Source organism: Crassostrea angulata, chromosome 4 (genome assembly GCF_025612915.1).
Source record: "Crassostrea angulata isolate pt1a10 chromosome 4, ASM2561291v2, whole genome shotgun sequence".
Classification (NCBI taxonomy): Eukaryota; Metazoa; Mollusca; class Bivalvia; order Ostreida; family Ostreidae; genus Magallana; species Magallana angulata.
The window spans coordinates 29,244,074-29,259,975 of NC_069114.1; the positions used below are offsets into that span (position 1 = coordinate 29,244,074).

Genomic DNA, 15,902 nt, shown 5'->3' on the forward strand with positions numbered 1-15,902 from the left:
TTATTATAATAATGATAATAATAATAATAACAACAAAAGAGTAATAAATAAATAAAATATAAATCTTTAAAAATAAAACAACATTTTAACCATAGATTGAATGATTTTCAAAACAGAAGAATACAGTAAATAAGCTCTAAGTAGATACATTAATAAAAAGTAGCAGTGAATAAAGCGTTATGATTATAAAATAGATTAACGTTATAAAAATACCCTGAAATAGAACATTGCCGTGCTCAATAGTTAGAACCTACTTACAAATGAGTTTGAATAGCAAATGATATAATCGATAGGATTATCTTGCTAAACATTCTTAATTGACTTTCCTGATCGAAATTGTCATTTTGGAACAATAATATCACTTACAAGTATTCTATTTAACGTCCATTAATTCTTCTTTCTAGAGGTAGATAGTTACAACATCACATGGTTTGACCCTTAGATTCGTTAATAGCAACTTCCAAATCGTCATCACTGATCGTTTGACCTTTTGTAAATAACTTCTTTTGTTTTATCATTTTTTTTCTTTTGATTTAAAAAAATCCAGAAAACGTTGAATTTCATCTGATTTACACATCTCCTTCGCTAATTTGGAAAGTTTTTCTTTATCAAATGTACTTACGGTCAATTTTTCTAAATCTTCTTTAAACATCTCAAAGAATGAACCGCCTGTAAAAACAGATCTAATAGTATCCTCGAGATTACCATTTTTCCAGATGAATATATCTTTGTCTGCAAGAATTTTAAAAAGGATTTCGTAAGTTCCAGCACTTTCAAATTTCTGTAGACTTTTACCTTCCCATTTTTGGAGAATATTTTCGTCTTCTTTACTTGTAATTCCTGTTAATCTTATTTCTTTGATGGTCTCTTCTTGGTTATTTGATGAACCTCTTGGAACTTTTCCTTTTCGCGTTTGTTGAGGCCTAATGATAGCATCTCTATCTAAAAGTACAACACATTTCACATTCAAAGATTCACATATACTTTACACTGCTTGAAAAAGCGTATTAGAGTTCATTACGATTATCTGGTGAGCAGGTATAGATTTCATACCCATCGTTTTCTTCATATGTTCAAAAATTGCCTGTACAAAAATTTTGTCCGTTTTACCCTCTACGCAAAGAATCTGAGAGGAAAAGACAATTTTCTTGAGTTCATCTGTGTCAGTAATTTTACACGCTTTAGCATTCTCTAAAAAGCGTTGTACACTGTGTACACTTTTAACGGAATCATCATCTCTTCGCCGCACGCAAACGTGGGTTAACTCGGCAGTGATATGATTTATAAAATATGGACTATGGGTAACAACTAGAATTGTTTTGCCGGTTTCTTCTGTCAGAGTTTGTAAAAGTTGCTCAATCATTTTAGGATGCATGCCTCTATCGGGTTCTTCGAAACACAGGGTTTTAAATTCTCTGTGTGCCAATAACAAAGCCAGCTGTTGTGCTTCTATAATTCCTTCAGGTGTTTTTAAGAGAGGCACCCGTTTTGTTTCTGGTGGGTTATCATTTTTATGTTCAATAATTATATCACTGCCGGTTTTAGAGAACTTATAAACTAAAGGTCTCGTAATTTCCTCAAAGATTTCATCTGCCCTTTTACAGTCTACTTCTTCTTTATTGTTTAGCAAAGTTTGCAAGATTTCTGCTCTTTCTACGGCCTCTTTACAGTTTGCAGATTCTTCTGAAGACCTTTGCCTGCTTCTACTCCACTGGACAGAGTTTATAGATCTCATGGGGGTAGTGGAAACGTACCTTTTCTCTATTATTTCTAAAATCTCGTCTAGCAACTTACTAGAAGAGTCCAATTGTTTAAACCGATTGTCATTTTTTGCATCAATTTTATTCAAGTCTTTTACTATTTGTCCCTCATTGTCTTTTACCGAATCAGCGTCATCCAGCATCCAGAGAGAATCAATCTCGCCCATGAAAAATTCTACATTATCTTCGCTGGACAAAATATTGTCTTTTTCCACGTTGTAATATCCAACTAGTACTGTGACCTTATCGTCTCTTTTGAAACAAACAGATTTTTTCCAAATAACACGTCCATTGAATGGAATTTTTTGCACTATAGAAAGAAGGTACATCGGGTCTTGTCGGTCCCCTAATTGCTGCACAGCAGGTTTCTTGTCCAAAGAATGAAGTAGTTCACCTTAGTATGAGGTTATATCAAATTTGCACACAAGGTAAGCTTCCCTCGATTCGTCATAGGAACTGGTCACGTGATTGTTTATGCGTTTTGTCATGCACCGTCGAATCATTTCGAGGATACTGGTTTTGCCTGATGAATTTTGCCCAACAAGAATGTTGATACCAGGCTGAAATTTCAAAGTTTGGTGTTCTTTGAAATGGACGAAATTTTTGAAGCACATGTGATGCAACATCTAGAAGAAAAAATAACCCAATGAAACAACAATGTTTTTATTTCTTTGTTATGTCAAGCAGAAACACAGGCCTTTTAAAAAATATCCGTTCTCTCGTAGTTAGAATAGGCTGAATGATCAATAAGTTACCCATCAGATCTGGCTTTTAAATGTAATGTTATTGGCCATTAATTATTATTATGTACAGAAAAAATCCAAATACTTAACTTTAAATTTTGAACATTTTTTATATCCTTATATGTAGCTCTTCGTATAAATGAGTTAAATATAGAACAATGACCAGGACTATCCAGTCCTCCTTAAGCCCTGTTTGTCACCATGTGTCTATATATGATTCGAAAAAGTTGGTTATTTTGGTTCTTTTAGGGGGTGATTGGAGAGCTCTATTAAGATGTTCATGGTTGAAGTTGATGAATGAACAAATACACATATTTACATCAAAACATTATTACTAAATCTACACCATAATCTAGCAGAATCACCTATAAAATAGTAAGAACAGAAACTGTTGTTCACATCCCAAGCTGGCCAACTTGATACATGTCTTTGTGTTATCTTCGTCAACCCTCCCCCTCCCAACCACCTCATTCACTGGGCAACACCATGAACCCACGGGGTACATGCACACTCGCGGTCCAAATATTGGTTTCCAATAACGTCAAACTAAACATGATCACACAACAAATGGTTTTAAACACCCAAACAATACACTTTTAGATTCAATAAACATATTGGCAATAATCATTTTTGGGGGTAAATATGCGCATACTTACGATTATATATAACTGGTTTGAAATAGATAAATAGCCTCGACTCAGCGTACCTTTGTATGATTGTTTTTTGCGAAATCTCTAAGTCAACGAATTCAATAGGTACAAGTATTTAAACACTTTACCGAGCAATACACAAAACACAAAAATCGATAGAGATATGTCTTTTAAATGGTAACACATATTCTTCTAGATGGCAAACAAATTGGCATTAAAACCGGGAATTAAACTTAATAAAATTACCCCACCCACACACGCACACATGTATTCACGAATGGTGCAGACTAGATACGTGTATGTTTTGAAATGCGATGTAAAGACAAGTATGTTACATTTTTACAATGAAAAATTAAGTTTCAATTTCCAAGAAAGGCGGGGGGGGGGGGGGGGAATCCGGACGTATCTGTGATGAGCAGTTATTCTTAATTCTGACCTCATTGTCAGGGGCTTTGGTGTTTGGGCGGGTCTTTACTTTTCATGTACATGTAGGTTAAAAGCAGTTATATGATTTTTAAAAACCATTTTTCGTTGTTTATCCTTGGGCTTATTATAGCGAGAAGACAGAGTATACAAAGATATTGGTCTAAACTCTGAAAATAAAATGGTCAACATTCTCAACACTTTAATTAAAATGTACAGTGTATATTTTCCTGTCACGACAGTGATGACACATGAAGTGGTATAAATGGTTAAGTAACCCCAAAATCACAACCCCCGTACTTCCCCCATCCCCTTCACCTTTATGATTAAATTGTTCTTCGATCTTAAAAAAAAGATTCAAAAATCTTCATTCTAAAAAAATAATTATATTTTTTGCTAAAGTCTAATTACTAGTACATTAATTTTCAGTCAGGCAAAGTCCTTAGGGCCATTCCAATCCCTTGCTCATTATGAAGCCTACATGTATTTGGTCAATTATATATTCCATAAATTGTCTGACAAAACATCCTTGCTAGTGGTCGTCACTATCCAACCTTTATTTTTTATTTATCATGAAACTGACCTCTAACCCAACAATATAAATATGAAGGTAACAAGTTTCGCCGAAAAATTAACCCATGTCAGAGTGTAATGTAATACCTTTTAGCAATGATCACTACGTTTACAAGTAGGAGTAGGCTATATCTTGATTGCTTCTTTTAGAAACTCGGTACGAAAAACAGCTTTACACGATTTAAACTCAAAGTTTTAAATTTTATTTTTACATTTTGAATTTTTAGAATGGTTAATATGGGTATTTTTAATGCTTCTTCAACATTTTAAGTCAAGTATTGGACTCACAATCGCGTGCAATATTACCAGGAAGTAACTTAAATATAGTCATCCTTGAGTTCGAGGCAATTAGGTACCATTTTTAACGATAAATATTAGGCCTACAATTAAAAACTTTCATAGTTCACACTTCCTATTCATTTTCCAATTGTGACTGTGCTTGCCCAAAGAAAGTGGGCGCTTAAGATGTAGATTCGGCAGGAATCTGGGCGCACTAGGAGAGTGGAAATTTCATCAATTAATTTTGCACATTTTCCGAATTATAACCGTTATTTGGTTTCTGCTGGACGTGGAATGGGTAGCAAAATGTTTGTAATGCAAAAGGTTTTATCATAATATGGGTCTAAATATAGCAACACGCTGCAATTCATGCAAAATCCTACTTATTTACAGCTGTTTTTAAATGATTTTGTTGTCTCTGGGTCTTCTCTCCACAAATTTGAAACGTGCAAAGATGACATATTTCAACATTAAAGATGTCGCTTTTTAAAGAAAGATGGAGAGATGACCCAGAGATGACTAATTATGTACTTTTTCAAAATATTTTTGGGAGGATAAAAAAAAAGTCCATGGATATGACAATGTTGTTTCAAACAATACTTTATACCGCATATTGTTAAGTCACGCATGGCTCAATGGTTTCGTCCTCGATTAGTGAATACATACATGCGGTGTTTGGGGTTCAAATCCTACCGGTGACTCCTTTTTCATTTTATTTTATTTTTTAACTTTTTTGTTTTTAAATGTATGTTGATATAACATTATGTTGAATTATAAAATACCGGTATATTTTAATTTGCCGTTATTGATTTCTGCCATATGAACACTATTTTCTGTTCTTAGTACTAGTTTATTAAGATATACGATATAAATGAATTAAAATATGTTTGCATTAACATTTCCAGTATAACTAGGCCTAGTTATCGATTTACCCTCTCATTGCCATTTTTAGAAAGCTTGTGAGGGTTTTTTTTTTAATAGCCGAAATAGACATGTACATCAACCCTCAACATGATATAGTTTGAGTAATTAATTTTTGTTCAAATCTGTACATAATCTTTCCAGGTTATAGACATTTAAATCACTATTGATTCGTGTCGATGATTCCTGCAAACTTATAATCTTGTGCGCCCACTTTCTTTGGCAATAGATCGACCTTTCTCTACCTGTGACCTAGATTTCGTCGTCAATTCGGAACCCTTTCGGTTTGGTTTTTTTCTTTTTGCTGTGCAGGCTTACTTCCTGCTTGATTTGGGACTTAAAAATTGCACAACAAAAAGAAAAAAATTCATTGATATCAAACTGAGGAGTATGTGAGGTACCTTTGCTATTAGATCAATCATTTTAAATGCAAAGAAACAATTTGAGCGATTTTACGAATTGTGAATTTAGTCAAATTTTACATATATAGCTCCGGGATGTTTACACATGATCAGTAGCGAATAATATTCATATTGTGACTGAATATCAGTTTTTTAAAAATGCACGGTATCTTTAGCTAGGACAATGGATTCTATGAAAAAGTTGAAATACGACAGCTGCGGGTCAAAAAGCAAACATTTTTGCAAGAAATGAAGCTTAAACTCTATTCTTGGGAAATTAACTCTTTTTGGTTGAATATCTGGACAAGATGAACCTTTATTTTATCAAAAACAAAGACACTGAAAATAAATGTAAATTGAAAAATGTAATTTAAATTTAATGAAAATTTTGATGATCTAATATTTCTTGTCATCTCATATTATTTTTTCTGCGTTGGAAATACATTTTTAATAAAGTTTCACATTTGTAATATGTAATGCTTGTTTACAATAGGTTAAGAAAATGGCAACAGAAACACCAGACACAGAATGTCTGGACCATACACTGCAGCAGGAAATGCAGAAATATGTAGAGCAGCTGACCACCAGTGGAAAACCTGTGCTAAATGCAGACACAATGAAAAAATTCAAAAGTATCTGCAAGTAGGTCTAGTGTGCATAAAAATAAAAGTTTATCAAAGTGATATTTTTTATCATACAGTTCACCTTTTCTGTATTTAAAAAAGGGAATGATATTATTACTTATTAGGTTAGTTACTGACTCACTACGGAAATATATTGGGTTGATCAATCTCATAGATGGCGAGGCAAAGCCTCGCCGTCTATGAGATTGATCAATCCAATATATTTCCGTAGTGAGTCAGTAACTAACCTTATAAGTGTTTTGTTTTTCCTGAGGACGATCAAGCGACATATTTATTCTCAAATAACGATGATCTGCGCAAAGCCATGTACAAGATGCCTAACATCTCGTCCAATTCAACTCATTTAAAGTCTTCAAAATTTTCAATCTCACCTTTCAATTACTCTTTAAAAATCTTTGCTCCACCCATGTTTACTTACAATGTTTTGTTGCTATTCAATTTTAGATGTACGTTTTCTCTCTTTCTCTGCAGAGATTTGAGCAAATTTCGACGCTGCAATTTTGTTCTGCTCCAAACAAAACAATGTGATGTCAATATTCTCAGGGCAACTACTCTAATTTTAAAGAATTTCAAAGGGCAACTACTACAAATACTTTAAGAACTTATAGCATACGGTTTATACATTAAATACAATGGAATGTCGAAATGAGTAAGCAAAGCATCGACCAATGACGGCCATATTGCCTAATATTATTTTTCACCGAACAAATATAGAGATATATGAGGCAATCACGTGCTATGTTTAAACCAATGAAAGTGTGACATTTCAGTCCGAGGGAAAACAAAGGCTTATAGTGTAAATATTTGTGTTCTCATATCATTTATAGAAAGATTTTGAGCAAAGTAAAATTCATTATCATATGTTAAGGTGACTGTTTCAACGTTATGTATAAAATAAATGCCTTATGAACCAATTGTTTATATCAATCCAAAATGATTTAATTAAATTGCTACAATATTTTCCCCACGTTTTTTTATACGTATTGCCATTTTAGTGCAATTTAGGCCCTATTTTTTCTAGTAAATGGAAAAATCTTTAAAAATACTTTTTCACAGGAAATCAGATATGTACGTGAATGAAGCATACCACATGTTAATGACTCAGCTGGAAAAGGAACATTCAGAAATCAGACTCTCTGCATTCCAGATGATGGATGAACTCTTTAATCGGTCTCATGCTTTTAGAGAGCTGCTTCTCTGTGATTTACAAACATTTCTGGAACTAACCGTTGGTATGTCTCAAAAACTTGTCAATCTTGCATGTCATGGAATTTAGAGCCAAGGGAGGTAGTGGATATTGTAAATGTTTATTTTTTTTTTTTCGACAGAGGTCGATTTCGATCAGCCCTTACCTCCCCCTAAAGCAGCTGCCAACACTCTAAAGTCTTCTAGCCTCCGAGCGATTCAGCAGTGGAACGATAAGTTTGGAGAGGCTTACAAGAAGCTGTCACTGGGGTTCAATTTTCTCCAGAAATGTAAAAAGGTACCCCAATTTCTTTTTGTGAGGAAAAAGTTTATAATATCATGAGGTAGCAAATCATATAAAGTTGCAGTTACCCTCATAATCCAATATATGAGTTCAACAAATCTCAGCTTCAAAACAGACCATTAGATTTTAACTTTCCATTACCGTATTTAAACAAATCTGTTTGCTTTATTAACAAAGCAAATAGAATGCCGCAAAATTTTGCTTATTGATAACATATTAGTACATGCATTTTCCTATTATGATTTAGAGATAATGCATGAAATATAATCCAGGACAGAATAAATGAAAAATTTACAACACAAAAAAGTGGTCAGTATATTAATTAAAAGATATTCGATTACATGTATATTAAAAAATATATACATTTACTTGAAACATGTACATGTACATGAACTAGCATTCTTAACAATATCTCTGTAGATCAGTTGATCATGTACATGTACTGTACTACATGTGTGCATGTATTCACAGGTTGACTTCAATGGTATAAGGGCCAGAAGTGAAGCTGAACAAAGAAGAGAGAGAGAACGAGAGGAAAGAAGACAAAGAATCAACAAGGAGAGGATAAATAAAGTCCTGAAAGAAATTGAAGGTAAATATGGACGTTTTTTTTTTCTATCATACTTAAGGTGCTCTGATCCCCAGCCTCAAAGTATTTTTTTCATCCTAAAAATGACATCTATCCTTCAAACTTTATAAATGAAATAAAATAAAAAGAAATTTCTTGATGGTATCCATGCATCTTTTGAAGTTATTGCAATTTTGGCCATGATAAATGTAATGGAATAAATAACGTATACAAGTTGAGATCAAATTAGAAAAAAGGTTGTACTGGTACAACGGTGGCTTGAACCCCTTTACCTCAAGGTAGTAGGTCTCCGTGGATCCACTAAGCCAAGCAGTTTTTTGAAAGGCTTAATGTAACATTAACACCTCAAGACTATTTAAATTTGTCTGTATATAAAAAGGCAGATTTATAGGTACGGATAAAAAAAATCCAGATTTTTTTTGATGTGGTATTTATGAACCTAATAAATTTTGTTTCAATCAAGTTTTTGTTTGATACATCATAAGTATGTACCAAGGTATTTGTACTCTTATGTTAAAAGTTTGTTATCATTGCAGAAACTGTACCAGATATCAAAACCTGCCTTACGGAAGTAGAAAACTGTTTCAGTATACTTCTACCAACTCCAGATGAATTCTTTCTTGGTGTTGAATCATCTAGTGAACCTAACGTCAATGACTGTCTAAGAAATGCAAAAAATCAGGAAACATGTACAGTAGATACCTCAAATTGTATAGAATGTGCCAAACTGAATTCATTGCAAAGCCAGTCTTCTACCTCAGATAATAAATGTGAAAAGTGTTTGAAGAATCAAAGTAATTCCAAGAAATTGAAGTGTACAGATAAAGATCTAGAAAACAGTTCAAATTCAACTTGTTCAGGCAATTTCATGAAAGATGTGACAGAATGCAGAGAAAAACATGAAGTTGTAGAAAAGATAGAAAGTGAACTTGAAAATACAGAAGTACTTGGGGATGAGGCCAGTGTTAGAATTCCAGCATCAAACAATCAAAGGGATTCTGAAGCCAGTGTTAAAATCCAAGCATCAAATGATAAAAGTGATTCTGAACACACTAAGAAGGGCGGAGCAGAGGGTCCCAACAGCAGTGATGGGGAGGGATCTTCTGAGGATGATTTTGAGGAGGTGGAGGAGGTTGGGGGTTTTGTACAGGAGCACGGACTGAGGAACCACCAGTACAGCATCGCCATCGACCTCCACCAGGGGCCGGTACAGCTGGAGGAGAACGAGGACAACCTCCCAGTGCTGACCACTCTGAAGGACCACTACAGGCTGATCAGTACCAAACACCAGCCCAGTGTGACTCACTGGTTACAGGTATGTGTCTCAGTCGTTGATCATTACAAAACATCAGCCCATTGTCACTCAATGCATATGGGTAGGTGCCTTAAGCTTTTTGGTAATTCAGCATGATCCACTTTATGTGAAAAAAATTAAACATATACATGTACCTGTTTCAATACTACTTTATGTGAGAAAAAATATATATGTACCTTTTTTTAAATACCACTTTAGATTAGAAAAATCATACATGTACCACTTTATGCAAGAAAAATATTACTTGTACCTGTTTCAGTACCACTTTATGAAAAAAAATTTGTACATGTATCAATTTCAATCTGTGTAGAGTTTCACCTTCCTCATCTAGCTGAGAAATGCATGTATCAGTAGTTTAGAAATATGAAAAGATTACATGAATTTTTCCATTTTCAGGTGTGGATTTAAAATTCTGAAAATGCTTGATATTGATGCATTAGTGAAATTTTAATTTGGGTATCACTATGCCAGAAGAGTCTGGAATTTTTCGTAATGAAATTTTTTTTCTTATTTATGTAATGATCAAGGTTCTATCCAAACATGGAGGAAAAGAGGAAGACATCAAAAGAATTATTGACCTTAAATCTCAACTGCGGGAGATCAAGAACAAATTCTATGATCTTAAAGTGGTGCCACTTGAGGAGCAAAATAAATATAGTGATGGTAAGATTTCTTTTTTCCAAACAGCAGTTTTTTTTTACATGATGCACAAGACAATGATCACAAGACAATAAAAGCAGTTGATAAAGGTGTTGAATGTTGTGTTTTTCTACAGATGAAAGTGATGATGACTTTGAAGATGTTCCTGAAAAAGAAGGATACGAGGAAGAGGTACCTGAAATCCTGAAAAAAGAATCAGGTATGGAATTGAAGTATCTGTAATTGACTATGCCATATAAAAAAAAAATCCTTTTTTCTAAAAAATTTATGAACATGTACATTTGTATCTCTTAGTTTCTGATATGTCAATGTAATATTATTGAAAATTACATGTACCAGTAATTATGCTTTGTCTTCCATTTTATGGTTGCTGTTGCGAGAACTTTGTCAGGGAGAATACATTTGAGTGTAAATCAGTCACTGAACATCTCTTGTATTGAATGCCATTTTCAATGAATAAAAACCTGGATTGTGAAATTAGGTTGCTGCAAGATATTGTATCATCAATAAATCACAAAATAAAATAATTTCCAATAAATATTTTAATCCTTATGAATTGGATGATTTTCTAGGTCAAGGTTCATCCTCCTTAAAGAAACAACCAGCTGTCTCCATATCTAAGAAACCACCAAGCACAACTAGCAGCACAGCAGTCAAACCTAGCACGTCAGGTGCTGGGGCCAAGCGGAGCTTTGTGAAGGCTTCATGGAGCATTCAGAATGAGCTTCTGGAACATGATGAGAAAGATCCTACCACAATGGTTGCAAATCTTAAGAGAATCAAAGAAGAAGCAGAGGGTCAAAGGTATACCACATTGGGTACATTTTGAGCTGACTTAATACTTTGTATACAATAAAATGTCTTTAGAAAGAATATCATTTATGTAATGTGTTTAATACTACCCATCAGTTTCTGCTTACCAATCCAAAATACCTGTATATGAACACATGTATCAACGTTAGAACATTTTATGTTACCAGTTGTCTGCGACGATAATTATCCATGAGCAGAGGTTGTTTGCAAATCTCAAAGATATTAATTTTGCATATTATGCGTATACATTGTACTTGATTTACAGAAGATGGAACAATAAATTTTTATTTCTACCTTTTGTGTCATTATCTAGCAGGAACTCGTCTTCACCTTCTACAAGTACAACTACCGCTGATAAAACCCAAGCTGGTGCTGGAATTCGGAAAGAAAAGTTGCTCAGTAGTGCACCTGTTATTTCTTTTGGAGTCGATTTGGAACATTGGGAAAATCCTAATAAAATTGAGGCTCCACAGATTATTAAGTAAGCCCACTCACTCCTTTTTATTAGCTTTACAGCAGTTGATATTGCTGGGTAAAACGAAATTTACCAGTAATAATTGTGCAACAGAGAAAAGATGCTTCAGCTTGTATGTTACAACTTTCAAATCCACCACTGTACAATCTATCTAGTAAATACATTTTAACTGTTAAATATTCTCACTTTCCAAATAAGTCTTTTCATGTACACAGTATCAAGTGATTGATATGGCTGAATTGATGTTCCATACCAGTAATTATTAAAGGCATTTTGAATATGTATTACCATAAATCTTATTTTGCTTCTATTCTATTTTAGATATGATTCCCTTCACCAATTCTGGTCTTCCAATGATGTCGAACATTGCAAAACTGATCATGTGAGTAGCATTTACATGTAGATATGCATATTGACTTGTAAGAGCTTATTATACCCCAGGTATAATGTTTTTTTTACCTGTCTGTCAGTCAGTCCTTCAGTTCTGTTTTTATGTAAGCACGACTTTCATGAAATTTATTAGGTACCTGGTATTTAGAACATAATGTGTACAAGCATTTGCTTATTACCATGAAATACCAATTCCATTATTTCTCTGGGAATTTTGGTCCTTATGAACTTAAAATTTTGGCCATATAATGAACACATGTATAGTAATTATCATTTGTAAATGCAGCTTTCCTAAACCAAAGCATAGAATTTAGTGAAACTAGGTATTTATATGTAGGACACGATGTATAGGTGTGCGTATTACCAGGAAATTTTAATTCCTTTATTTTTATGGGAATTTTGGCCCTTTTTTGAATTTAAATTTATTTGGTGTTAAAGACAAATGAATAGATGTGCATATTTGCAAGAAGTTATGATCTGATGATTTTTTGCAAGTAACGTATTTTATCAAATTATTTTGTGTATTTAATGCAAACTTTGCTATTTATTATGTGTATCATTGTCAAGTAATGGGAAAGCATGGGGTATATTATGAGTTTGCTTACTTTTTCTTTCATTGCTACATGGTTTTTCCAGCAGCTTTTAAAGTGACTTCAGTCGCAGAAACAGAGAGTAATTATTGTAATAATTAACGACAATGATTTTATTATAATTTCAGAACAATATAGGAGAACTGACTAAGAGAACCATTCCTTTTGTGGGTAAATTTGAACCTGTAAAGTGGAAGTGCCGTGCTCCACTTCCTAATGGCAGTTTATGTGAAAGAATGGATCGTGTCAAGGTAAAATAGACTGTGTGAATGTTAAATATACTAGTATATCATGCATCAAATTAACCTCAAATTCTGGTTAATTTTTTTTTTTTTTAATTTTACTCTTAACCAACTTTTGTAAATGAATTTTTTTGTAAATCTTTGTCATCATTAAAGTCGTTCACATCAATGTTTGTATCAAAAACTATTTCTCATGCATTCCTCACGCATGTTTACATACCATTGTTTGCAATGACAATTACATCTAAAGACCTGCATGGGCTGCGTTCAAGATTGTAGCAGCTAGCCTAGCCACTAGGCCGTAGATATCTAGGTCTATTAAATGGACCACAAAGTTAGCCGCTAGATTTGAAGTTGGAAATATTCAACTAAAGACTAATTACATCGACATACTAGTAATTTTTTCAAGCGGAAATATACATGTTAAAATTCATTATAACTTAAAGGATGAAGAAAATATCACTAAGTGAATAGATTTTATGTTTGTTTCAAAGTGGTAACTAAGGTGGCCATCATGAATTTGATGCTTAGCATAAAATATTTAAGCTACGAATATCTACATAGCGGCTAGGCTAGATTACCGTTCAACTGCGTAGCCCTATGTAGCAGCTACAATCTTGAATGCAGTCCCAATAAGCAGAGTTGGCATCAAGGAACTCTTGTCAAACTTCCATATCTCTAAAACACAACTTTTGGCAAGTGTTGCATGCTCTGCTACCGGTAGGCAAGCTCTGCAGAACTTACATGTACGCATGTCATTAATAGTTTGTTTTCAGTAGCATTATGGGTTGCATTATCTGGTATGCATGACCAGTGCCATATTGAAATTTTGCAGGAGTTTGTTTGTAACATGAGAATCTCTTGTTAATCTACAGTGTCCTTTCCATGGGAAAATCATTGGCAGAGATGAATATGGCATTCCATCTGAGCCAGGTCAACAAAATATGGCATCAACAAGTACTCAGGGACAGTTAGAGGGTAACTCATACATGTAACACAACACCATATGTCAGTTCATCTCTTGAAAAATAAAAAAAAAAAATGAAATTTGAAGATGGGACAATTTTGAACTAAAATTCAAGTTGTACGATCAAGTTTTTGGGGTTTTTTTGCATCTTGATAAGTGGATGTAAGATAATTTTTATTGATGCAAAAGTTGTTTCTCCTCTGTATCGTACATGTACATCAATACATATATCAATTCTGTGAAAACGTGGTTTTGTAGAGGAATTAAATGACTGGCAGGACCCAGAATTACAGGCTGACATTGAAGGTGCTTTAGGGGTGGATCTAGGATCCAAGAAAAAGAAAGGCAAGGGAAAAGGAAAAGGGAAGAAAAGTAAAGAACCGAAATATCCCAACCTGACAGACATTAATGTAGTAGAAAACACCGCCAGAACAAGACTGGAGAAGAAAGTCCTCAATAAGTGAGTGCAGTGTGCACAGTTGACTGTTATAACATGTAGCTAGGGCTACACCAATGTAATTTCTTGTTTGTCAGACAGCCAATGGAAAAAGGTACAAGCGGGCAAGCAATTAAATAACAAAACTATTATTTTTTGTTGCCAAAATTTTTAGGCGGTACATAAATGCATTGATGCGGACAGTTATATTTTTTCTACTTGTTTCTAATCTTTAAATTAAAACTATTTAAAATACGAAAAACAGAGCGGAAATAGAACAGAAAACAGCGCAGAATTTCCTGGATGCAGGAAATTAATAATAATATTTTTTGTATAGTTTTATTAGGATCTCATTGAGGTTTTACCATGATGTTTTGCAATAGATGATTCTTCAAAATTGATACACATTAATTAGTTAAGTCTTTTCTACATAAAGCAGGGCACATGAAATTATTTGTCGAGCATGCATGTAGCTTTATGATGGTGGTCAATTCTAGTATATTATAACCTTAGAGAAATAACAGTGCTGTAAGAAAATGTACAGTAGAAAAAATATTCAGATTGAATTTAATTCCAAGGCTAAAACATTAAAGGGAATGTTCTTTGTTAAGTGCCATAATACCTTATTGCTAGAAATCATATTTTTCAAAGTTTAAGGTGGTTTTGATGAGTACTTTGTTGACCTAGTTTCAACATAGCCTCGTTTATAAAATTTTTCATGACACACTTGAATATTTTTATAGACATTCATGCAAGGAATGATTTATAAAGCTAAGGTCATTTTATATTTATTTCAGGTCTGCCATGAAGAGAGTGAATGAAGTCATGGATAATCTTGCCTACAAAAGAATCCGGGATCGATTTGGAAACCAGTTTAACTATTCCCTAAAGTGATTTTTTATAATACAATTTTAATAGGCACATAATATGCATTGATGGCAATTAATACATACATGTAAATGATAGATAACAAAAATATTTGTTAAATCTGTAGATGATGCAAGTTTTTGTTTTTGTATAAAAAGAAATGCTGTTTCTATAGATATATCTATTATACTGTACAAATCTCTAATAATCAGCAGTATGCAAATATTCTGGGTCATACTGGACAATTTTGTCTATTTACTTGATAATACACGTAATCCTTAAAATCTCAACATGTTACAGAAATTAAATTTGACATATATGTATTTACATAATTGAGCATAGCTGGGCTATCATACTATTCAAAAACACATGTATATTTATTTTACGGTACAACCATTGAACTTAAAAATATGGACATGTATAATAATAAGTTTATTTTTGTAATGTGCAATGTAATTTAATTAAGAAATGTTGTTCAGATTTCATGTGATTTAAATGTTATTTATATTTTGTTGCATGAAGTACATGTAATGAATATTCATGATGTTTTTATTTTAAATAAAATCATATTCATGAACCGATAATGGTGTTTGTTTTATATTTTTACATGTTTCTATCTATGTTAGTAAAGTAAGGAAAAAATATTAATGATTTCTAAAGCACATAACGTTATCA

At 33.2% G+C, this 15,902-nt stretch overlaps 2 protein-coding genes across 6 annotated transcripts; one reads left to right on the forward strand and one right to left on the reverse strand.

Annotated features, from left to right (window-relative positions):
• Positions 1-100: 100 nt before the first annotated feature.
• Positions 101-3,430, reverse strand: LOC128179501 (uncharacterized). Its single transcript, XM_052846928.1, has 2 exons — positions 3,160-3,430; positions 101-2,386 (listed from the first exon to the last, which is right to left on the reverse strand). The coding sequence occupies exon 2, from the start codon at positions 2,087-2,089 to the stop codon at positions 986-988; it is 1,104 nt and encodes a 367-aa protein (XP_052702888.1). The 5' UTR covers positions 2,090-2,386; positions 3,160-3,430; the 3' UTR covers positions 101-985.
• Positions 3,431-5,657: 2,227 nt separating this feature from the next.
• On the forward strand, positions 5,658-15,811 carry LOC128182354 (UV-stimulated scaffold protein A-like). Of its 5 annotated transcripts, none has more exons than XM_052850947.1 (15): positions 5,658-5,737; positions 6,244-6,392; positions 7,451-7,626; positions 7,723-7,877; positions 8,355-8,475; positions 9,009-9,787; positions 10,315-10,450; positions 10,563-10,646; positions 11,020-11,251; positions 11,574-11,741; positions 12,057-12,117; positions 12,844-12,966; positions 13,833-13,935; positions 14,183-14,384; positions 15,158-15,811. In XM_052850947.1, the coding sequence occupies exons 2-15, from the start codon at positions 6,253-6,255 to the stop codon at positions 15,252-15,254; spliced, it is 2,577 nt and encodes an 858-aa protein (XP_052706907.1). In that variant the 5' UTR covers positions 5,658-5,737; positions 6,244-6,252; the 3' UTR covers positions 15,255-15,811. The 5 variants fall into 5 exon arrangements, with proteins under 5 accessions (XP_052706907.1, XP_052706909.1, XP_052706908.1 ...); XM_052850949.1 differs by having other exon boundaries at positions 11,577-11,741; XM_052850948.1 differs by having other exon boundaries at positions 5,662-5,746.
• The last annotated feature ends 91 nt before the right edge of the window (positions 15,812-15,902 follow it).

Bases quoted from the DNA above. Each gene is read 5' to 3' on its own strand.
- LOC128179501 (XM_052846928.1), bottom strand. From the start codon at position 2,089: ATGTACCTTCTTTCTATAGTGCAAAAAATTCCATTCAATGGACGTGTT.
- LOC128182354 (XM_052850947.1), top strand. From the start codon at position 6,253: ATGGCAACAGAAACACCAGACACAGAATGTCTGGACCATACACTGCAG. The intron at 6,393-7,450 runs GTAGGTCTAGTG...ACTTTTTCACAG, and splicing joins AAATTCAAAAGTATCTGCAA to GAAATCAGATATGTACGTGA. The intron at 10,451-10,562 runs GTAAGATTTCTT...GTTTTTCTACAG, and splicing joins GCAAAATAAATATAGTGATG to ATGAAAGTGATGATGACTTT.